The sequence below is a fragment of the Lutjanus erythropterus genome, chromosome 23 (assembly GCF_056507025.1).
Source record: "Lutjanus erythropterus isolate fLutEry1 chromosome 23, fLutEry1.hap2, whole genome shotgun sequence".
NCBI lineage: Eukaryota > Metazoa > Chordata > Actinopteri > Lutjaniformes > Lutjanidae > Lutjanus > Lutjanus erythropterus.
The window spans coordinates 24682840-24707461 of record NC_139339.1 but is presented as its reverse complement, the minus strand read 5'-3'; the positions used below and the strand labels follow the sequence as shown (position 1 = coordinate 24707461).

Here is a 24622-nt window from a genome sequence, read left to right as displayed (position 1 = left end):
TCTGACTCCATCTCAGGTGGGTGTATGACATCTTAGCTATGCAAATCACAAAGCGGCTCTATTTTTATACTTAACCTCAGAAACTTTACAGCATATTTCTGTGGAAGAATTTCAGTGGAGGCATTTTAATTAACATCCTAGGAGGCTGATTTTAGGAACGAGGTTGGGACATCCTACAGTGGAGAAGACAGAATGCTTCTCCTGCTGCCAGAGTCAACATTAACGAACTGTAACACTGTGAAACGACTGGAAAAGAACAAGACGGAGTAAGTATACAAAGAAGGCAGGGAAGAACAGTGGAAGAAACAGCTAGAAGAAACAAACACAAGAAAGAAACAGCTAGAACGATGGAACATAAGTAAGAGAAAGTAGGTATGTGTAGAGGCAAGACAAGAAGAAAATAAAGTAAAATTGAGTAAGAAAGAGGGAGATGTCTGCCAAAAAGTGTGGTAGTCGCTGGTAGTTAATGTTCTCCAACTGTTTACAGAGAGCTAAATGAGATCTGACTGCAGCCTCGGGCTCCCATCAGTATCACTCTGTGTGAATGTGTGTTAAAGCCATCTGCAGCTCACTGATTGAGTCTGTAATCAAGGCTCAGTTCTACAGAGCTGCAAGAAGACTCAGCCAAAGAGAGAGAGAGTTTATTATAGCTGACGAAAACCAACACTAAGCATGAGGCAAACGTTAACTGGTGAGGCTGAGGAACTTTGTCTTTATTTACTTACCCTCCTGTCAGTCAAAATACCAACATTATTTGTCTGCATAGCAGAGCAAGTTAGCTCCATGTCGAAATAACTTCAGTGGTCAGTGACCACCTCATTAGACTTCCAACAACAGCAAGAAAGACCTACTACTGGATTTCTGAAAGCATTTCATACTGTTGGTTTTGGAGGATGCTTGCACTCTCAAGCCATATGTTTATGATCAGTATGGTCAAGGTAGTAAAACTGTCACTGCCACTGGTCATTTATGGCCAACAGGGGATTGAGTCCAGAACAACATGAATCTTTAAGGATAGTTCTGATAATATTTAAATCTGGTCTGGTCTTATAATTATATTTTGTGCATTCATCAGCTGAGAAAGCATTGTAATTGTGGAGATTTGGGAATGTCCCAACATCATTTTAACCAAGTCTGATGGGACAAGAAGCACGAGAAGACCAACACTTAGATCTAAAACACTTTATTTGAAGGACAAACTGAAAGTAAGTGCACCCGGAATGTTGTAATAATTATTTATTGCATTCAAAAACTGTGCACGCACTAGACACTCAAACACTCAGGGTTGGGTATCTTTTAAAAGATTATGATACCAGTATGATTACCAGTACCCTTAAAGTGATACTGATACCAGTAGAGTGCTTCATTTGATACCTTTCGTGTCATGTTGGTGGCAAATTGACAAACACTTGTGTTGATTGGCTGCAAGCAAAACTATAAAAATAATAAATAAATAATAATTTCATTCTAGACCAGGGCACAAACATTATTGAATCGAAGCTATCATTTGACTGGAGAAGTTTCAATACAGCCATTGTTTTAGTTTTACAGCCTGCAGTTTGTTTTGATTCACTCTTTACCACTTGCATCTATATCATTTCCAACAGTTGTGCTAGCAGCTGTTTTCAGCAAAAAAGCTCTCTCTACACTACCTAAAGTTAGCAAGTAGCTGGTAAAGAAAGTAGAATATCTAGCAGTTAAAAAGCCAGATATTTTTCTCAGGAAGTGGTGGAGACCAAAATAGAGCTAAAAGGAGAGTGAATACAGGACTTGCATTGATCAGATGGCCAAAAACACAACCCAAAATTATTTCTCAAGTTGCTCCATGATGCTTAAATCTGAGTTTGCTAAGATATTAGCATGCCCGCTGGACAGAATCATAAACTAATCTAATGGACTGCACTTTACAAAAAGTTAGACATCTGAGTCGAATGAAGGTTGAGTTAAACCATCCTGAAACTAAATGATAAAATTTAATCTGAAAACTGGGATGTTAAGCTAAAGCCAAAGGTGAAATCTTATGGGAAAAAAACGTGTACGCAGAGGACGAGAAGACAAAGAGGAAATAACCTCCCCTTTAGTTTAAAGACACAGTTTAAAAATGAGATGTGGATGAGGTGATAGTCTGTGTTTAGAGAACATATTTGCATGTGTATTCCTGTTTACAGCCCTGAATGTTTTTAGAGGTGTTATCTGAGGACAGGGCCACAGCTGCGCTTATTAATGAGCACTCACTTGTCAACACACACACACACACACACACACATATATAGAGTGTGTGTCTGTCTGTGGCCTCTCCACTGTGCCTGTGGTTTCTAATGAGGTGCAAGCTAACGAAGGTCAGGGGGGAGATGAAACAACGGGGACACAGCTCTGAGATGGGTAAGGAGGACCATGAAACAAATATTAAACGTGTGTGAGTGTGTGTGTCAGTGAGTGAAAGAGATAAATAGAGAGGGAGGGAGAGTGTTATGAAGTAAATAGAGTTTGAAATGGCAGCATCAGAGTTGAAAGAGACAAATACATAGTTAAGTGCTGCGCTGCTCTTTATCTTTTATGCATGTTGCACAACAGGCCACACCCCAATTAGTGATGTCACAGCAGGTGTTTCTCATTAGCTTCAAAAGGCAAAACACCTGCTGTGAAATCGCTGATTAGGGCGTGGCTTACAACGCAACATGCTAGCATTCGCCTTTGAGGGACTACTGCTTTAATCTAAAGCTGCACTAATCAATATTTTCATATTAACTATGACTATGTGCAAAAGGCTGCTTGAAAATTACCACCCAACTCTGCAGTCTCCCTCAGATCTACACAGATTTTTGGCTCCTTTTAGCTCATTGTGCTCCACTGCTGCACTATTTCCCCCCTCACCAAACAGTAGGCAGATAAAATTAGCAACCAGCTAATAAACGGGTGGTGAAAGTAGAGGTACTGATGCAACTTCTTTACTCGAATAAAAATGAAAAAGTTCAGGCTCTGAAATGCTCTCAAAGTGTAAAAGTAAAAATATCCGTCTGAAAGAAACTTCAACTTGGCTGTTTCTGTGTAAAGCTATCTGATCTTCACCGCTGTGCCATGGTTGAGTCTCCCTCGCTGTCTGTTTTGTCTTGTTATCCATTGTACGTCATTTTGGTCTTGTTACGTCTTTTTGGGTCATGTTGTCTTTTATGCAATTTTTGTCACGTTTTATTCATCTTGTCTTTTTTGCCTCATTACATCTTTTTTTTCATTTTGTTACATCCTTTTCATCTTGTTGCACCTTTTGTGTAGTTTTTGTCGTGTTATGACTTTTTCGTCATATCACATCTTGTTATGTCTTTTAGGTTGTTTTTGTTGTGTTATGTGTTTTTCATCTTGTTATATTATTTTTTATCTTGTTGTGTCTTTTACATCTTTTTGTTTTGTCATGTCTTTTTTGTATTGGCAAGTCTTTTATGTCATTTTTGTCTTGTTATTTTGTTATGCTGTTTTGTCTTTTGTGTTGTTACGTCTGTCATTTGTGATATGCACAGAAGGAATGATCTTTTCTACGTGTTAATACCTGATCCATTTGAGTTGAAATCACTCTTGATGTTTGAAAGGTGGTGTGCAATGATGCAAAGTAACAAGTCTGTTTCAAAAATGTGAGAAGTAGATAGTACAGATATTTGTGTTAAAATATAATGAGTAAAAGTAAAAAAATGTCTGAAAAATAAACACTCAAGTAAAGTACAGATACTTGAAAACATTACTTAAGAACAATAAGAAAGTATTTGCACTAAGTTACTTCCCACATTTGCTAATAAAGAAAGTTGAATATCTAACAGTTGAAGAGGCAGATATTTTTTATCCGCAGAAGGTGGAGACCAAAACAGAGCAAAAAGTATGCTGATGCTAATGTTGTTCTGTGTCTTCTGGATGTGTAAAAAAGCAACTGCTGCCTGACACGTTAACAATTTACAGGGATGTTGATGTGTCACTTGGCAATCTAACTAGCCAAGCTGTGGTTTAGAATGAATTCAGCTAACTTCACTGAGTCTAAAAACACAGTTGTGAGCTGAACCAATGTATAAGTTAATGAATTTGTTGCTCTGTATATTGAATGTGTAAATAGTGTCCTAACATGTTAGCTGTAACAACTTTATGACAGATGTTGTTTAATCAGCCTCCTCTGCTGCCAAAAAGTGGCAAAAAATAAATTACATAGCGTTAAACTTTACCCACTCGCTAGCTTACTGAAAGCATTGGTGACTTCCAGATGCTGACAGTTTTGCCCTCCATGTTGCTGTTGCTTAGCAGCGTTGGTTTCATGACTTAACCATTTGAACATGCTGTAAAGGGATGAATACTATTGTATGACTATGATGGAGAAGAAGAACAAGTTGTCATGTGTCCAACAGAAACTAACTACAAAAACCAGAGATAAGAGAAGAAAAGCATGATGTACCAGAGAAGGCCAAGCAAGTACAACCAACACAAATAGCTAAATAAGAGGGATATGTGTTTTACCCTTTTTTGCACTGGCCAGGGCTTGGTGATGGCTGAGATATCACATGCAGTCATCAGCATTGACCTGAAGGGGGAGACACATTGAAACACATTGATCTTCACAGGCCACACCCCACAAATAATCGTCACTAGCAGCTCCTCATAGCATAAGTAACTTCTAGTCTTTATGCTAAGCTAGCACTAATCCAGTGCTATACTTAACATGTAGACATGAGAAGTAAATGAGCACATTTGTCAACATGTTAAAAGAAATCAACTAAAATCAGTGTGTTCCATTGTTTATGTACAGTATGTTGGTGCTTGACATCCACTCAGTGTGTTCCATGTCATTGGTACTGACCTCAGTAAGTCTCTGTGATTTTCATCCTCCCAAACAAACTGATTGTTCTTGGTGAGCTCAAAGAACTCCCCGCGCCTCCTGACAACACACACACACACACACACACACACACACACACACACACACGTACAATGACACAGCAGATAATTCTCATATATAACTACTTATTTACCTCCTTTACCACCCACCGTCTAGACTGAAAGACAGATGAGATAACAGCTAAAATCACTGAGGTAGTTGAATGAAAAAAAGTGAAAAAAAGACGCAGTGAAAGAAAGAAGAGTTTTGTCATGCTGACAGTTTGATAATCGTAAAAATCATAATAATTGTTGATTTGATTGTTCAAATTTTGACAAAATGATGGGTCTGTTATTTCCAAAACCAAAGATAGACTGGCATTACCATTTTGGGAATAATAAATGAAATACAACTTGGCAAACTTAAAAATTGTCTTTCAATATGTTCTCTTGTAAGTGCAGGCAGTCATCAACATCCTAATCTTTGTGCAAGCAAACCTTAAAGCTGTTCTGAATGATTAAGTGTATTGTTAAAGGGACTGTTAAAAGTCAAAAACCCACTGAGAATTATTGAGAAACTCTGCAGCTCTACTGAGTTTTTTAGTGTCTTTTAACTAATTATGTTGGTTTTATGGCCTGCAATAGCCAGTCTGGCCTCCTGTTGAATTCATACTCCAAACAAGTAACTGGCTAACTGTAGCTGTCGTTAGCTCAGTTAGCCCAAATACTAGCAGTCCAGAGCACCAGGGAGTGTTGGCGTTTACATTACTGGCACAGGTGCTTTGGATCACCAGGAGGAGGAGGTTTTCAGGCCCTGGGTGAGGAGGACCCAGCAAGGGAAGCGGCCCCTGAAATGGGCAAGCGGGCAACAGAACCGAGCTCAGGAGCTTGTCAAAGACACGGGCCCAGACCAGGACTGAACACAGCGACCGAGACCGATGGAGGCCGGTTTGATGACAGGGAATACAGTATCAAGGTGATTTACAGTGGTGCCAACCATGACTCTGACTCCGAGGACGAAAAATCGATATATCGACTGATATTCTTTATATATGTAGATAAAAATCCAAAATGACATCAGGGCACTGAAACAGTGAACTTTTACTGGTGTATTAAATAATTATAAAAAAAACTAAAAAGCAAATACAACAATTGAATTAAGAAAAAGGATCAAATATATATATATATATATAAAATCTTGCCTATAAACAAACATACAAAAAACACCAACTTGCATTATGTTCTCTAAAAAATATTGAACAACATGTACGGCAATACTGATATAGCTGTAATAGGCCATTAATTTGCCAGAACAATATATCAGTTTTTCTTTTTCTGACATGACAGCAGCTCACTGCTGTAATAAAGACATCATCAGTATCGTGGAATGACAGGATCGGTGTGATTGTTTCTGTATTTTTGAGAAGAAAAAAAATGAGATTGCAACAGTTTTTTGAAGTGCTCATTGAATGTTATTATGCCCGGTCCAAATACTCCAAAATAGCCTCCGTTCTCATCCCGTCTGCCCAAATGGACTTTTCTCCCCCTGTCCTCTCCCTCTCTAACCCTCTCCAGGAAGATTTCCATCTGGGCTTGACGTTTGGTACCTACTTCATGTACAGCGCCAGGTCAGTGGCCAGAATAGCCCTCTCGATCATCTTCAGAGTGGACTTGTACTCATCCAGGGAGAGGCCGCTCAGGATCTGGTTTCCCTGGAGAGACGCACACACACAGACAAACAATTGTGTAACTGAAAGGACAAATGATTTATACAAACACAGAGTACGCACATGAAAGTTTGACAGCGTGTGTTTGCATGCAGAGTGAGATATCAACCCTCTGTGGAGCAGATACTATGTTCTGATAGCCCGGATCGCAGTTTGTACTGTGATAGACCACCATCAAGGGTTGCCATGACGATGCTAGACTGCAAAAGTGCACACACAGAAACAAATCAAACCACTGAACCCAGTCCACATGTGTTGAGTGTTATTAGCATATGTGTTGGCACATTATTCCACGTCCTTTCCATTTCAAGAGCTTTTAAGAGTTTATTTGCATTAATGCTTATCAGCCTGTATGTGACAATGGTTTGCAAGGCTGTGTGTGTGTGTGCATCTGTGTGAATATGTGTGAACGTGTCCAGCAGCAGTGGAGTTAAGAGGTGCTGTGCAGTCTGGAGTGTATTTAGAGTTTGTTTAGAGGCCATAAAGATCAGAGTGGGCTGTAAGTCACTGTATTTTATTGAGGCCATCAGAGCGCTCTGTGGTAGGCTAGCAGCTGGAAAATGAGCAGAATAGACATATTAAATAAGTCAGACAGATCCAGGATCAGCAGTGAGCAGGCCACAGCAGGACGTTCCTGCAAACAGCCACAAACACAGTGTTGTGTTACTGTGCAGAAACACTGACAACCTCAGGTTGACATGATCTGAACTGTGACCCAGTGTTAGGATGACCTATCAGAGTTATTTCAGCCTGATGACAGTTTTATGTGATGTATCCATCACTGATAACACTGTTTATGTACAGGTTTACACTGTTCAGACGCTATTAATAAGATTAAAAGTTCAGTTCAGCCAATTACAAAAATACACAAAAATGGTTTTGGTTGATCTGGCCATGTTTGGACAAATCTGGTCTCAGAGATTTCTGCCTTAGGCACAAATGACCCAGCTTAAGTCTCGCCCCCTTTTCGGAACCTCTGTCAACTTTCTCCGTTCCTGTTTCCTGTACTTAGATATGCTATGTTTGGCTTGTCTATGTTGAAAAGAAAATCATATTTTGAAAACAGTTAAAAAATTTAGCATAATGACCTGCAAAAGCATCATCTTTAAGTTTCTAGTTAGTTTACTGGCTAGCTAATCTACATAAGTGATTTTTTTCTAGTTACATCTACTGTTAGCAACCTATAGTTAATTAGCTACCTAATGTTCATCAATTCGTAGCTTGCTAGTTAGTTGGCAAGCATCTTGCTAACATTAGCTAACCTGAGTCTCGATGAGTTTGATTGGAGAGGTTGCCGACTCATAAAAGGCTTAAGTGAAGATACACATATTTTTTTATAACATGTTGAAAGTTAATGCTTTATGAGCACACATTTTATTACATTATAAGCATTATAAGCATTATATTTTTATTCTGTTTTTATTATATTAAAGGCAGTTATTAAATTATCAGTTTCTACTGTGATTTTTGGCACTGACAGTGGATTCTGGTTCCTGCAATAGAAACGGTTTGTCTCTGGATGAGAAAATATGGGCATCTAATAGTTCCTGTTGTTGGACCACATCAGATCTGACACCTGCTGTATAATGTTCAAGATAACACAGAGCTTTGCAAACTATGAAGGTGGTGAAATCATTTCTGAGTGTGGCAGGGAGCCAGGTAGGGACACCAGGAGAGGAGGGACATGAGCCTCTTGATTGCGCCTGCCAAGAGCTGCATACTGAATCAGCTGCAGCTGTGAAAGGCCAGATAATGTCATGTTTTGCATAACTGTGATGAAGATAAAAATGCGGGTGTGAAGTGACAATTTGCCTGATGCTTTTGTTTCCTGTCTCTCTGCTGCTACGCTCATATCCATGATAGTAGTGACAGCTCGTCCTTTTGTTGCGATCGTGTGTAACTGCAGTGCAGACAGCTGGTCATTTGAGGCAGCAGACATATGTTTGTGAGAATGTTTTGATGAGTGTTTGGTTCTTGTGATCAAATTTGTGTGTGAGGTTTATTGCTGGAAACAGCTGTCTGTGTGAGTTGATCAGAGTGTTCCCATCTCGATGATACCGTAAATGGACCGTAAAGCCAAAACAATGCACTAGAGGAAGCTAAAAATGTCAGCAGAGCGAGTTAGGCAATAACCCTTTGTGATTTAGAGACAATGAGTGTCCCATTTAACATGTGCAATATGGGTTCATAGTAGCAAACCCACAGGGAATTGCTTCTTTGTGAGTCCTGCCACTTTTTGCTCTGTGCTTCAATAACAGTTGAGCAAGCTTGGCACCCAGCAGAACCTCCATCAGCTCCTTCAGCTAACCGTGTAGTGTTACTGGCTATACATAGCCTAACTGCAACCATTCTGGGGATAGATAGATCTGCTCGAGCTAGTTTGCAAGCTATCAAATGTAACTAGCTGACTAAAGATTATTATAGATTAGTTAGCTAGTTAGCTAGCATTTTATACCTATTTTAACCATCTTCAGAATTTAGTGTTCTTACCAACACGGACGAGCCTATCACATGTCTAAGCAGTAAACAGGGAGGCAATTTTTTTCCAGGACAACAGACTTATGACCCACCCCTAAACTGTTTAATCTGTTTGACTAGTATTTCCTGTTCTCATGGTCTGCATTGATTGGGTTGGTTAGGTTTAGGCATGAAGAGTGAGACTGGGGTAAGCCAGTCAGAGGCGGAGAAGGGCGCGTCATGCTTCACCATCCTGGAAAAAAAATATATTGATGTTGCAGTATCAAGCTTGCTCAGCTGTTATTGGAGCACACAGCAAAGTGGGGCGAAACTTAGGAAGAGTCATTCATCATCCAGGCAGTTAGTGACTAGCTGGTGAACATACTGACACACTGATACCAGAGATACCATTTCCCATTGAATAACAAAATCCACCTGCTTTCATCAAACACCTAATACTGCTTGTTAGACAAAGCATGGAATCATTTAAAGAAGCACTAATGTTTCCTCTACTCTGGTTAAGAGTGTGTGTGTGTATGTGTGTGAGTGCACCTACGGGGCTGTTGAGGATCATGAGGCAGTGGTCGAAGTGGTGATGCTCCATGGTGGAGTGGCAGTAGAGCTGGGCCAGTGGGTGGTCGCTCCTGGACAAACACACAGAGTGGATACAGAGTGCTCCCACACATGCATATACAATCATACATACAGGTCTATGACTCATGTTTCCTGCTGTACCTCTGTATGTAGGAGTTGTTGACACCTCTGTGGTCCAGGTCGTGGCTGAGAGTCGCAATCATGAGAGCCAGAACCTCCAGATCGTTCAGGTAACTCTGTCAGGGGGAGAACGAGTGAATGAGGACAGGGTGAGAGTGAAAAGACACACACACACACACACACACACACAGACACACAATCTAAATCCACACAAAAGCAGCTGGTTAACAGATGACAATCTGTTGCCACAATCAAACCAAACAAAAGCCTCAGAGCTGTGTACACACAGTGCTGCTGTAACTCTCCACACAGTGTTGGCAGTGTGGGCGCTCAGTGCACAGCCTGGAGTGGACAGCAAGGCCGTTTGTGCATATGACACAACAGCTTTTACAAGAGAGCTGAATGCAGGGCTCCAGCAGGACTCAGACTGATATTTCCAGATTGTAGCTGCTGAGAATTGCTGTTTTTGTGTCACTGAAGCAACTAGTATTCAGTGTTTTCCAGACCATTTTGTTCTTGGTGGTGTAGGAGATCCTTTTAGACATTTTAACCATATATTATAGGCTTTGTTTCATTTACCTCATTAGCTACATGTCATGTAAACTTAATATTACTGCCAAACATTTTCCAAAACAGACTATAGGCTATGGATCATCAAATGTTGGCCCACAGGCCACATCCAACCCATCAAAGCTTACCATCCAGCCCGCAGAATGGCCATGATGAAAGATGTATGTGAGGAAAACCTCTGAAAAAATACTGTATCAAGTTACTGCCAATATTTTCTACTGCTGCAGCTTCACATTTAAAGCAAATAACTGGTGAAACACTAATTGACTTTTATTATTAAGTAGTCACAGGAAATGCAATGTGTTTGTCAGTAAATAGAGCACTTGATACTGCTCTTCGTCATATAAAATATGTCTACAAAACAAGACAATGGTCATTTTCAGTTTGAAATAATTCAGGGAGTAATGTTAGGAGAAGCCACAATGAGCTGTTTGGTGATGAGCTGCAGGCGACAGGCTGCACACCTTTAACCTGTCAGCCAGGTAACCAACTTTTTTCACTGTCCTCTGCAGTTCACAGACTCATGCCATGTGCAGCACAAAATCAGATCTTGGTGGCTTAAAAAATGAAACAGAGAAAGGCCAATTGACCCTTCATAAGTCCCGCCCCTTTTTGGTCTGTGCTCCCATAACTCTATAACCCTAACCCAGAATATAGGGTCATAAGTAAGCTAATGTTAGCAAATGCTAGGTAACTGCTAGCTAACGATTAATATAGATTGGCTAGCTAGTTAGCTAGTGTTTTGCTAACATTAGTTAGCTTAAGATGTGAATATTTGCAACTTTTACAGCTCACCCAGCAACATCCTTTAACCCTCTTCAAAGTTTTGTTTTTCTTTTCAACAAGCTGAGCACATGGCATATCTCAGTACAGGAAACAGAAGGCAGTACAGGAAAGCAGAAAGTTGTCCAAGGTTCCACCAGCTACCAAGTTTGCTCACCTGTCACTGGTGCACAAAGCAAAAAAAGGGCAGGACTTATGAAGGGTAAAATATTGCCTAACACAATAATGGTATAATTGCATAATAGTGTCAAAACTGGTTTAAGCTAATTAATATTTCCCACCAATAAGAAGTGCCATTATTAATTTTCCATGCATTTTCCAGAAATACAGATTTGAACCACCATTCCCTAGTGACCTGCCTCCTTTGTGGAGTTATGTTTTTTAAGGGTTCGTTTAACTTTTTTTTTTTTAAGAAACTGAAAAAATAAAAAATTATCGGCTAATTAGGCCTAAATAAGTGTAACTTCTGTTATCTTAACGTATCTTATCTTTTATCATGAGCAACTTCAATGTCCACAGTCGTGAAATAAACTGAAGCTGCCTGGAAGGTAGGAAATCAATTATATGCTTTGAAAATGATAGATAATGAACTGAAACATGCAAAATAAGTGGGTTGGCAGTTTAAAGCAAGGATAATTGCCTGTCTGTATAGAATTCAATCAGTGATTTTCTCAGTAAAAGGCAGCTGAACAGATCAGCTCATCCTAACCAGTGATTGGCTGCGCTGACCTGTAAGCGTCCTGACTTGAGGAGAGCGAACATGCTCTGAGCTGTGTTGAAGGCATGTCTCCAATTGTGATAAGCCACATTCTTCCTGTAGTTCTTCTTCACACTCAGAATCCACTGGCATAAACTCTATAGAGAAGAGACAGAGAGGAGAGAAAGATTTATTCAACCCTTTGGAGCGACTTTTACAAGGCTGGAAGTAAAGGCCTTAAAGGGCCTTACAGCTGCACCTCAATTAGGGGTTGCAACAGCAGATCATCTTTCAAACCAGGCCCCGCTCAATCCAGCATGGGAATTCAGACTTGCCTGTCCTGGGACTGTCCTATCTGGGCTTACGACTGCCCTATCCAGGCTTGGGACCAGCTATTCAGGTTTGGGACTGGCTATCAAGACTTGCAACTGACCTATCCATGCTTTGGACTGGCTTGACCTATCCAGACTTGCGACTAGCCTATCTGGGCTTGGGACTGGCCTAACCGGGCTTGGGACCAGCTTTCCAGGCCTGGCACTGGCCTATGAGGGCTTGGGATTGACTATCTGGACTTGCAACTGGCCTATTCGGGCTTGGGACCAGCTATCCGGCCTTGTGACTGGCCTAACCGGGCTTTGGACCAGCTGTCCAGGCTTGAGACTGGCCTATCTGAGCTTGGGACTGCCTATCCAGGCTTGAAACTGGCCTATTCGGGCTTGGGACTGGTCTATCCCGGCTTGGGACTGGCTACCAAGGCTTGGAACTGGCCTGTCTGGCCTTGGGACTGGCTATGTGGAAGTGCAACTGGCCTATCAGGGCTTGCAACTGGCCTATCTGAGCTTGGGACTGGTTATCCAGACATGGGATTTTCCTATCCAGGCTTAGGACTGGGTATCTGGGCTTGGGGGTGGTATATCCGGGCTTGAGACTTCCTATCCAGGCTTAGGACTGCGTATCTGGGCTTGGGCGTGGTATATCTGGGCTTGAGACTGCCTATCCAGACAAACACTTTGGTGGCTTTGAACAGAGCAATAATTGGCTTATAAAATGGTGGTTTGCTGTCAGAAAAACATGTCTGTCGGAATGGTAAAGTGATGAAAATATCAAATATAGCCTACACTTAAACTGATGTTGATTTTTAGGCAGTACTAAGCTAGGTTTTTAATTGTTTGGAATAGGTGGAGGGTAAAATAACAACAGTAGAAAGGAAAAGCAAGTGTGATGTGCAAGCTGTCAGGATGTTTGCCTTTTCTCAAACAATCAGCATCCTGCCAGTAAATCAACGCTCTGTGCTTTGTTAGTCTTTGCTACATGCTCGTCACGAACACACAGTGATTAAAACTCTAATTATGTTTCATTTTCTCTTCAGGACTCATTACACTTTGGTCTTAGATTGTAATGAGTGACTCTACAGCATCAAATAAGCCAGAATAGTAATTTGATGATAACAGGTTGTGCAGTCGAACCCCCAGGCTGTGGTGCTCCAGGGTGGTCAGTGTGTCAGTGTTGGACTGACAGCCTGCGCTGCTGGAGGGCCCTGATCTCCTCCAATCAAAGGTCCTCTTTATGAAGCCTCCATCCGCAGGCACTCTGGAGGTCAGCCACCAACATACAAGGACCTCTTCACGTGGAGAGCCTCCCGAGGACGAGAGCCAAACCCACCAGCGAAGCGGGGCGGCGCTGGCGCCGAGGGGGAGCCGGGCAAGGAGAGAGAGTGGTGGGTCTGACAGACGGCAGTAATGGAGGCAGAGTGAGATTTGGAGGGGAAGTGTTTTAGGTGTATGATGGCGCTGTGTGCATGTGTGTGTGTGTGTGTGTGTGTGTGGTCTCTGAGTTAAGGATGCAGGCAAATACACAAATATTAGCTCACTTGCAAATGCATTCACTCATCATCCAACACACACGCACACTCACTCTTCTAATGGTCTAATGCTGCCGACAATGAGAAGCAGATTGTTTTCTGCAATTAATAAAACAGGAAGCTGCTCTAGTCTTTTTCCATGATGACATACACTGAGAACAACAACAGCAACACAAAGTCGTGTCAGGATCATGTGGTGCTGTTGTTCTAACTTTTGTGGTTACTGTGTTTCCATGATACCCTTCATAAAAATGTGTATATTGTTATAATGTAACACAGATTTTGTCTCCATGGCTCTAAACACTTTGAGCATGTGTCTTTGGAAATATTACCTGTGCTTATGTCGTAATGTGTAACATTCACATAATTGTATGACCATTAGCTTCAATGCTTTTAAGATTTGGCCTGCAGTGTCTGTAGTTAAGCTATTATTTTTGATTTTGTACACAACAGGAGTCCAGGGGCCAGTACCACAAAATGAGAACAGTAGTTTAGCAATCTGTCTTAAAGAGTAACTTTGGTATTTTTCAACTGATCCCTATTTTGCCATGTTTTTTGCGTCTAAGTGACTAAAAGAGACAACAGTATTTGAAACTATCAATGTACCTCCACTAAAAGTGTTGGTGCACAGCAGATGGCGCAGGTGATACAAGTGGCACTGCAAACTTACTGGCACAGTTGTCATTTTTCCCACGTTTGCAAGGATAGCAAATGAACTTGTACCTAGTTTGTGCACCCATGGGCTGGAGGTCTAAAAATTAAGGCAAAATGAAGGCGTGGTCAGGTGCATTTGCTATCTTGTGCATGGTTCAGTGTAGTAGAAACCACTTGCCACAGACCTGCTAAAACCTGGTCGAAGTGCAAAGTCTGTGTCTGCACAAGATAACATAAAATGGAAACAGCGAAAACATCTTTTCCACAGAGAAAAGCCTTCAGTGCCATTCTTTGCTCTTCTTTCAAAGAAGAAATATTTTCCAGTTCTGATATAAATTAAGCCATCACAGTATCTGTGCTAACCTCTTCAGTAGCTGCTATTGATTGTCACTTCCATGGACGCTTCTCGCTGTTGTCATACTCAAAACCACACCTGTAGCTGTCAGCAGTCCCTCCTAGGACTCCGACTGGTTGCACCACCTTTGGTGTGGACACAAATGGATGACTTGAAGCCTGGCAAGATTCTCGCGTGATCTCATGATCTCACGAATCCAGCTGCCTCATGAGGTAAAGTGCCAAAGTAAAAGGTCATGAAGGGCCCAAATTGAAAATTGACTGACATTGACTGTCTGATTTGATCTGATGGAAAGGTCATGTGATCTAAAGTGATCCAAAACATCTGGAGACCAAGACAGCAAATTTCATGACAATCTGTCCAGTATTCATCAAGACATGTTGCTGTGGACCAGACTGTCAGATGAACAGACGGACATGCATTTTATTGAAAATGCAATAATTAAGTGAGTCTAATCTACTTTAATAACATCCAGTTCTTACCGTATACTTCATCTGGAAGTTCTGCACCAGGTTGAGGTCGACAAACATGCGGATAGTAGCCAACGTGGTTTCAGTGTCTGACAGGTCAAAGTCACTGAAGCTGAAGTCCAGGAGACGCAGTGACTGGGCTGACGGCACTGAGGCTACCTTCAAACACACACACACACACACACAGAAGGAAATTCAGTGAGGCTGTGGATCAAATGATTCAATACACACATGAATATAAAAGTGCATCGTCTGCATAATTTAGGTGGACTAATCTCTGGTAATCACATCATTTTCCTTAAATCTAATTTTGTTTGACGAGACAAACCCGACATTGAAGTGCTGCTGCAGTTACAGTAGACAGCTTTAACTACACAATCATGAGGGGTTTCATCCTATGATGTATCACACATACTGTATGTAGCGGTCTCTTGGGTAGATTGCACCCGAAAAATCAAGCCTGTGTCCTAGATACCAAGTGACACATCCTCTCTGTAGCACCCAAGGGAGGCCACTTAATCAGGTTATGCTGTTAGTTCAGCCACCATGCCACACAGAGAGGAGAGCAGGACAGAACCATGTGGTGTCATTGTTAAGGCTGCGACTGGTGTGAAAGCCGGGCTGCACTGATTGGTTCATATTTGGAAAGTTGCCCTGGAGTGCCATCAGAAAACCAGTTAGCTAATTAACAAAAAGACAGTCTGGCTGCAGGGAGGTCCTTTAATAATTTGTGTGATTTATGTCCAAAGGCTGAGGGCCAATTAATATGGAAGCTCATTTCTGCTAGTGAAAGAAAAAAAATATCCCCATGGTAAGTCAAAATCATGAGAAAAAAGTCAGTTTTGACTTTTTTTTCCCGCCTACATTTTAAAACAAATATCTGTACTTTCTATTCCTTACGTTTTCAAAACAGGCTTGTTTCTTTTAGTTTAACAAATTTGACATGTGACCAAAATGACGAAAAAGACCTAACAAGACAAAAACAGAAAAGACGTAGCAAGATTAATATGACAAAACAAGACAAAAACAACGTAATAAAAAAACGAAATAAGATGATAAAGATGTCACAAGACAAAATAAAACAAAATAGATGTAACAAGACAAAAACAAGGTAAAAGGGATTGAGACAAAAACACCTTGAAAGACATAACAAGACAAATACGTCACAACAAGACAAAAAAGCTGTAATGAAAAAAACGACGTAACAAGACATAAAGATGCAGACAAACAAAAACAACGTGATAAACAAGATGAAAAAATGTCATAAGACAAAAAGATGCAGTAAGACAAAACTAACGTAAAAGACGCAACGGCAAAAATTGCATAAAAGGGTGAAGATGACGTAACAAGACAAAACGTACAAAGAGAGAGACTTGTATCTAGTATCTAAAAATAAAGCAAATATTTTATAAGGAAAGAAACGGATTCATGTTTAAATGATGAGGAATACAAACAGTTACTGGGTGTTAACAAGAAAACTCCATACCATCAAGTCATTACAGAAATACTGAAATGTAAGAGACGATAAAAGCTGTAAACAAGTGATAATAAAAGTGATGTAATTTACGTTACCTTTTGCTATCTATTGCATCATTATTATTGTTGCATAATTTAACTTACACTAATAACTTTTACCACCATTCAATTGTGTAAACAGTGTTGTGTGGGATGTAAACTGTTCTAGTTATACATTACAGCAGGGCCACATCAGCAGCATGGTGGCTCTCACATGGCCGACTGTAAATGTAAGACTAGAGCAATAAAATTTCGAAGACTATATAAAGCACCTATAAAGATACAGACCATAATAAATAGTGTGTATGTGGCAGTAGTTGGGTCGCAGCTTTACGATAAACATGAGCAGTCTCATGTTCAAGCTAAAAGAAGTTGTTAATGGGACATTTCACCCCAAAATCAAAAATACATGTTTTCCTACTAGCCTGTGGAGCTATTTAGCCACGTATACTGTTTTGGTGTGAGTTGTAGAGTTTTGGAGATATCAGTTGTAGAGATGCCACCTTCTCTCCAGTAAAGTAGACTGGGATGGCACTAGTCCCATGGTGCTCAAAATGCCTAAAAAATATATTTGATTTCACATTTTTTCCAGTAGAATCTACTGGAACTAATTAAGAATTTACCAGAACTACTTTCTTACTAGTAGAAAGAAAGTAGTTCCTACATGAAAATGCTCACAACAAGGTGAGTACATTATTTTCAGTAACTGGGTCATGATTTTTGGAAAGAGTCACTGGTTTTGAATTTTGCAAATGTGTTATTTTGGTGCGCCACAAGCCGGGTGCCATTTAGTCCCATTATATTAGAGAGAAGGCAAACACCTCTACAGCCGACATCTCCAAAACTCTGCAACTCACATCAAAACTATCGATAACGATAACAGCACTTAACAGCTGTTCTTAAATGCAGGAAGTAAGAGGATTTATTTTCTAAGGCTAGGTTATTGAAAAGAAAAGCCCGAGGACAAAGGAAACTAAAGAGAAAGGTGGTTGTTTGCCTCAGTAGCTGCTGAGAGGTCTGAACTGTGGAGGAGAAAACCCTGCAGAGACGTCTGTGGGACAATTACATGATGAATAAATCAAAAAGCTTTCATCGAAACATGGCTCGACACAGATAAAATCTGAAAGAGCCACTTGTCCACAAGGCCGTCTGCTCGGCAGCAACAACCTCGCCACGCTGCCATCTACACAGACCGAAGACCTTGTTCATCTGGCTTTGTGTATATCACAAACTGTGCGCTGTGATTCTCCTGCTGTGCCTCCACCAGCTCTAGATTCTTTTAAAAGGACAACCAGTAAAGAGCTTCGAAAACATCTTGTTTTGCATTTACAGTGAAACAAAAGAACACCTACAAGTGGCCCCCAAACCCAGACGCCATACACAACACTGTCTGCTCTGTCTTTGAAACTCTGCATACATCAGTGAAATATTACATTACATCATGTATAACCTAATGTCATGTATTATACAAATATGTGATGTGTGTAATTTTATCTACATCCTGTCACTGCAACACAAACAGCTCACACTGTCAACTTTATCTCTGAAAAATGTACAGGAGATATGGAGGTCCGGAAGTGCAACATTTCAGAAAGAAATGTAACATGTTACATGTTACTCACATGTTGTGTTTTCAGAAATTGTTTTATTGTTTTATAAAATGCGATTACATTTTCTGAAATGTAATGTTTTCTTAACCAAGTTTTTTAAGAACATTGTTTCAAACAAAAAACAACTGTTTAATGATTTTTGTTCTTAATGTCGCAGTCTTGTTATTCAGTTTTCTTCAAAAGATTTTTGAAACATTGTTTAATAATAAAAGAAGAGAGTTGTTATTTAGTTTTCTTAATTTTGCAGTTTGCTTAATATTTTCAAAAATTCTGAGTTTTTTAAAATGACAGGTTTTCTGAAACACTGTTTTATAACAAAAATCATTTTTTTACTTTGTTTTTCAATTACATTTTTAATCGCATTTTCTGAAATGTTTTTCAAAATGCTGTGTCTTCTGAAATGTTTTCTGAAAGTCAGCTGTTTTCTGAAATATTGTTCATATATATATATATATATATATATATATATATATATATATATATATATATATATAACACTTTTCTCATTTTAATTTCTTATTGTTGCATTTTTTAAAACATTGTCTGAAATGTTTTTTCTTTAAGTTTACTATAATAATTTCTAAAATGTCCAGTTTCCTTAACCAAGTTTGCAGAAACATTTTTTATTTAAAAATAGTTTTGTTATCACATTTTCTAAAATGTTGTTTTCCAAAATATCTGTCGTGTTGTTCTAATTATTATATTGCTAATGTGTTTTCTGAAATGCAGTTTTCTAAAATGTTTTCTAATACATTTAATTTTCTGAAATGTGTTGTTGGAAATGTTTTCTGTTGCTGAAGTTAACTGCTTTAAAATAAGTTGAATAAATCCTTGTTTTCCGCAACATTATTCCTAAAAATGTTTTCTGTTGTTTTGTTTTGGAGATGTCAACTTTTCTAAAATGTTTTCTGAAATGTATTTTGCACCTCTTAGCCACCATAGAAATGTCCCAAACATCACATTTTCTGGCTCAAACCTGTAAATTACTGCTCATTAGATGCATAGTGATAATGTTTTGTTCATGTCATGTGAAAATGACCAGTTTTCTTCACTGACAGCAACATCCACGTTATAGTTATGACTAGGAAACACAGATTTTTCTGAAAGCTCAGATTTATAATTTTGTGTGAAACAGTATCTGAACACCAAACACAGAAGCCTCATGTCAGCCAAAGTCAGTTCAAGGTAATTAGCTGTCCTTTCTGTGCATTTAATGCAATTTTCACTACAAGTGTGTGTGCATGTGTGTGTTTGTGGGGAAAGTAGCCGTATAGAGTTGCTATACTGCTGCATTCTTGCTGATTCAGCAGTGTGGTGTTGTGTTACATGACTGCTTCACGTCTACACAAACTCTGCTTCCTCTGACCCTGAAGGACAATGTCCATCTGTGTGTGTCCCTCTGTGTATTCAATAATCCATACATTGGTGAGAACTCATGTTCATGTGGGTGTATGAGTGTGTTAAATGAATAAATTTTAATTTACCGCGGTTACCTGGAGTTCCCGCGATTCTTCCTCTGCGGCGGTGGCGTGATACGACAAGACCTGGAACACACACACACACACACACACAGAAAGAGATGAGGCATGCAGACTTTAGGTCATATCAGGTTTTCTGGAGAAAACACACACATACACAACTGCTCTCTGACATGCATCTCCAATTCTTTAAGTCAGCTTTTTGTTTTGTGGTGACTGTCAGTTTATGATCATTTGATTTTACATGTAATTTTTTTGGATTATCTTGAGTATCTGAATTTGCACAATGTGTGTTTTAAGTTTAAAGTTTGACATTAGTTGAAACACGATCACTGTAAAACCAAATTCTTCCAAGACACAAAAGTCAAGACAAATGTTCAGGACTGTCAAAGTGATAGGTAATAAGGCCTTTATAAGATGCTTATTAACATCACAATGTGTTAATAAGACTATGTAATTTTTAGTAGTAGCATAATAAGACATTTATAAGCACTGTTAACAGTTTAAGAATGTTAAAAGTTTATAAACCGCTTAAGAATGTTAGCAAAAGCATTATAAGTTTCTTATAATAGCCTTACAAACACATTTATTGAGTTTAACTAACTTACCCATTGTGTCATTAGTTGTTACTTTATAAAGTTTTTAAATACTTCATTATACATTTATTAGAAGTGAACTATGCAGTTACAAACAGTTAACTATGCATTTTGTGACACCTGATCTAAAGTGCGTATTGAGCTTCATTAATTCAATATTATGAACTTAATGGAGAAAAACATGATTAACTGTTAATACAACCTACATACTACATAATACACTACACAATACACCTATTTAATCTTATTAATGCATATTAATGTTAATAAGCCTCTCATAAGGGACTTATTACATATTAACTAATGCTTAGGCATGTAAGTGTTATTGAGTTTGTGAAGTCAAACGAGTTGTGGCAACTAATTGTCTCAATTTTTTGAATACTGCTAACTTATTTGAATTTACAGTGCTCATCAAGACCAATTAGCAACACATACCTTCATATACATATATATGTGTACACACACACACACACACACACACACACACACACACACACACACACACACACACATACATATCTGTAATGTTTGTCAGAGTGACTGAAACAGTTGTTGGTTCAATGTAATACTTAATTGGTTTTATAAAACTTGTCTTTAAACTTTATTATTCAACCTGAGTTCAGTTAACTTACATTTTTAAGTTGAAGTAAAAGTTGTGTTTGCAAGCAGTAAACTTTTAAGCAGAGTGATGAACACGAGGCTTTGCAGGACTGCGGCACAGATCAGGGTGAAAATAAATCACTGCTAGATTTTTTCACAGTGCATATTTGACCTGTCAAACTGCAGGTCAAGAACATTATTAAATGCTGCATTGCTTTGAAATAGCTGTTGGACTAGAGCTGTCGTTAATGTTAGTAGTATCAGCTGTGCTTTTCCTCCCATGACAAGTCAAAATGTTCGTGAGAAACATCTGACGCTGAGTCATCTGGGAAAGCTAAAGAAACAAGAGCGCTCTGATGCTGCAAGGCTGTCAGAACAACATATACAGCTCAAGATGAACAGACTTTTGACAGGGAACAAAAGACAAAGTGGTGCCGCTCATCAGTCAGACATGCCAGTCAAATTCAAAATATAAAGTCGACATCATGCTCTGGAGTTCATTCTCAGTATAGCAAGAGAGCTGCGTGTCTTTTGTGTCTAAAAAGAAGACCCAAGGCAATGACAGTGTGGGAATTTCATTTTCAAACACAAAGTAATAAGAATAGAGAAAATAGAGTGATAAGAAACTTCATACACTGACCTGCAGTGAAATTTTCCACATTATTTTTAGAAAATGTTCATCAGGCATCCTGATGACTATATGTTTAATATTTTAATATCTTCTTGTAAAAAAGCACTCACAAAATGCTGGTTGGTTTTGATTAGCGTTAAGAGAATTCTGAGCAACTTTAAAAAAATAAAATGGCTGCTCACTACGACTATGCTGTGAAATGAAAAGATTTAACATTTTGTCAACTCTGTTAACTCAATGCTGTCAGAATTTCTATCTGAAGGAGTTGAGATTTACATTTAACAAAACATTTAATCAGGAGGTTGGTCCATTACAAGGTTGATCAGCCAAGACTTTTATCTTTTAAAATTATATCTTCTAGTTTAATTAAACAGACATGAGCCAGACACCACAAGAAGATGGGGTGAAGAGAAAAAAAAATATATATACTGGGAGAATCGAATATTCTGTCTTTCAATTCAATTATTGAAACTGAAAAAACTAATTTCAATCAATTTTCAACTTACAATTTAAATTGTGACACCTCTAATAGATAGATAAATACATAGATAGATGATTGAGAACTGTTGTGTTGAGTTCTGGTGTAATTATCAATTATCATCAGTCATCAACTTTAGGACAGTTTCTTCAAAGCTACAGTTGGAACTGTTTTAATGTTTGGTACCTGATAACTGTATCATTTGTACACTGCCTACTGTACCACTTTTCTGTCTACATGAAACTCTACAACTGAACAAACTCTGAGGACAAACTGTGTTTACATAGAAATAATCAGATCAAAAGGTATTTGATTGTCAGCTGAAGAAAATGGATGTGATTGCAGAAGAATATGCATGGGATTACTTAGGAAAATATGCATGATTGCTAAAAAAAAATGTGTGTGATTGCTGAAGAGAATGTGTGCGATTAGTGATGAAAATGCCTGATTGTGTCATCTTTAAAGTGTTGTTTCATTCTTCGGACATGGGCTGGACGCCATAAGCAGATGGGGAGGAGAGGAAAAAATATATGGGGAGAATCCCAAATTTTGCCTTTCGACTCTTGAAATTCATTTCGATTGATTTATATTTAAATTGTGACACCCTAACAGACAGACACACACATAGATACTGTAGATAACACGATGGAGAATTGTTGCATTGAGTTGTGGTGTGATCAAAGACTCACCACAGTGGCAATGAACTCTGCTTTTCAATTTTAGTCATTTTAGTCCAGTTTCTTCAAAGCTACACTTGGAAGTATTTTGATGTCTGCTGCCTGGTAACTGTATAATTTGCTCACTGCCACCATGGAGAGTCTTCAATCACTCACCATGGTTACTTAGAGTGATAATAGTATATTAAAGCCAGTCACTGAAGTACTGAAGATATTTTCTAGCAGCTATTTATAAATACTGTCCCTGACGGTGCATTGGTATGAAGATAACGATTGTTAAAGATTCGAACCAGAGCTAGCATGGAACCATTTGATGTTGTAAATTTCAATTTGAAATTTTCTCCTTTTTCATCAATTCATCTCTGAACTTTTTGCTGCACAGACGCACAGTTTTGGAGTGAGCAGAGGAGGTCCAGACCAGTTGGAGTGAACTGGTTGAACTGGGTAAAGTGGAGGCTGCTGGGTGCCAGGGGAGGCGGGCGTCAGCTGCAGGCGAGAGGAGACGTCCCCTCTGACACCCTGAAGCTGACAGCTCCACCACTGAGAAGACACTGAAAACAGCAAGCGTGTACAGTGTGTGTGCACGCATGTGGCTGGAAGTGGGAGAGGGGCAGTACATGAGACTGAATAGGAGGTGTGATAGTCAATTGTGAGTGTGTGTGGGCTCAGTTATAATGAATTTGTGCTTTTCTGGCTGTCGCACACGGAGGCTGAAGGCAGGAAAGTGTCAAGAAGCAGCTTGAAAAATCCTCCTGCATCGCCTCATCACTGTCACTCACACACCCACATATAGCTCTATCAGATGCTCACACACACACACTGTACTCTTCTATTCTTTTATACTTGTGAGGACCCTCACTGCTCCGCTTTACCATAATACAATCAACTAAACACCTAATTCCAAATCTTACTCCCAATCGAACTGTAACATAAATTCAGGATGTGAAAATGTCCCCACTGTTTAAGTCTGAAATTCCTCAACAAGACAGAAGCACAAAAGCAGACACACTGAGTTATGAAATGACACACTTGGTTTCAGTTTTTATTTCGCTCAGTTACTGCAGACTACTTCTTGATGTAGTGATTTATTACACATAATTGTTACATATTTATCGTTGATTAAACCTACCTTTCTACAGGTTTTACAACTAAGCTAACTAAAGGTATTTGATGTCAGCTAAGGGAAATGCGTGTGACTGCTGAAGAAAATGCATATGATTGCTGAAAACAACACACGACTGCTAAAGAAAATGTGTGTGATTGCTGAAGAAAATGTGTGTGAATGCTGATGAAAATGCGTGTGACTGCCAGAGGAGATACATGTGATTACTGAAGAAAATAGGTATGATTGCTGAAGAAAACACCTGCAAATGCTGAGGGCTATGAATTATTACTTCATAAAATGTCAAAGAAGGAGCAGCAGGCAGTGTTCAAAGAACAGATGAATGAGTTAGGAAACTAAACACACAAAGAAAAAGAAGAAGGGTGAGAAGGATAAAGGAAGAAAGGAAGGAAACAAGGAAAAAAATGTGAAGAAACAAAAGGTATCACAAATAAAGATAAAGACAAAATCAACTCTGTTTGTCTGGTTAGTATGGTTAACTTGGGAACTTGACAGCTCTCAAGAGCCAAGCCGACCCAAGACTTCTTGGGAAGGTGGGTTTTGGTTTGCGTCCATATGGACTCTGGCACGGTTCGTTTGTGGTGTGAAAACAATCAAACCAACCACAGGATTTTATAATAGCAGATATGTGATTTTATCATGATAGCAACAAATAAATTCACCTGTTATCATGAATTCTGTTCAGGAAATGATTGTATAAGCTATTTATGTATTTACATAAATCTGGTAATCATGATAACACATGCATGTCAGACTATTTTCCCTGATTAATAGGTCA

General features: G+C 39.2%; 1 protein-coding gene across 4 annotated transcripts in view; it reads right to left on the bottom strand.

Moving 5' to 3' along the window:
• pde5ab (phosphodiesterase 5A, cGMP-specific, b) overlaps nucleotides 1–24622 on the bottom strand; it is a 111482-nt gene that overhangs the window by 4627 nt on the left and 82233 nt on the right. For 3 of the 4 annotated variants that reach the window (XM_084711901.1, XM_084711902.1, XM_084711899.1), the window contains exons 12-19: nucleotides 19746–19805; nucleotides 15149–15295; nucleotides 11829–11954; nucleotides 9768–9862; nucleotides 9589–9676; nucleotides 6460–6560; nucleotides 4832–4909; nucleotides 4492–4555 (exon numbers count right to left, since the gene is read on the bottom strand). In XM_084711901.1, coding sequence (XP_084568027.1) covers nucleotides 4492–4555; nucleotides 4832–4909; nucleotides 6460–6560; nucleotides 9589–9676; nucleotides 9768–9862; nucleotides 11829–11954; nucleotides 15149–15295; nucleotides 19746–19805 — 759 coding nt within the window. The remainder of the gene's footprint in view (nucleotides 1–4491; nucleotides 4556–4831; nucleotides 4910–6459; nucleotides 6561–9588; nucleotides 9677–9767; nucleotides 9863–11828; nucleotides 11955–15148; nucleotides 15296–19745; nucleotides 19806–24622) is intronic. The other variant, XM_084711900.1, reaches the window with a different exon arrangement.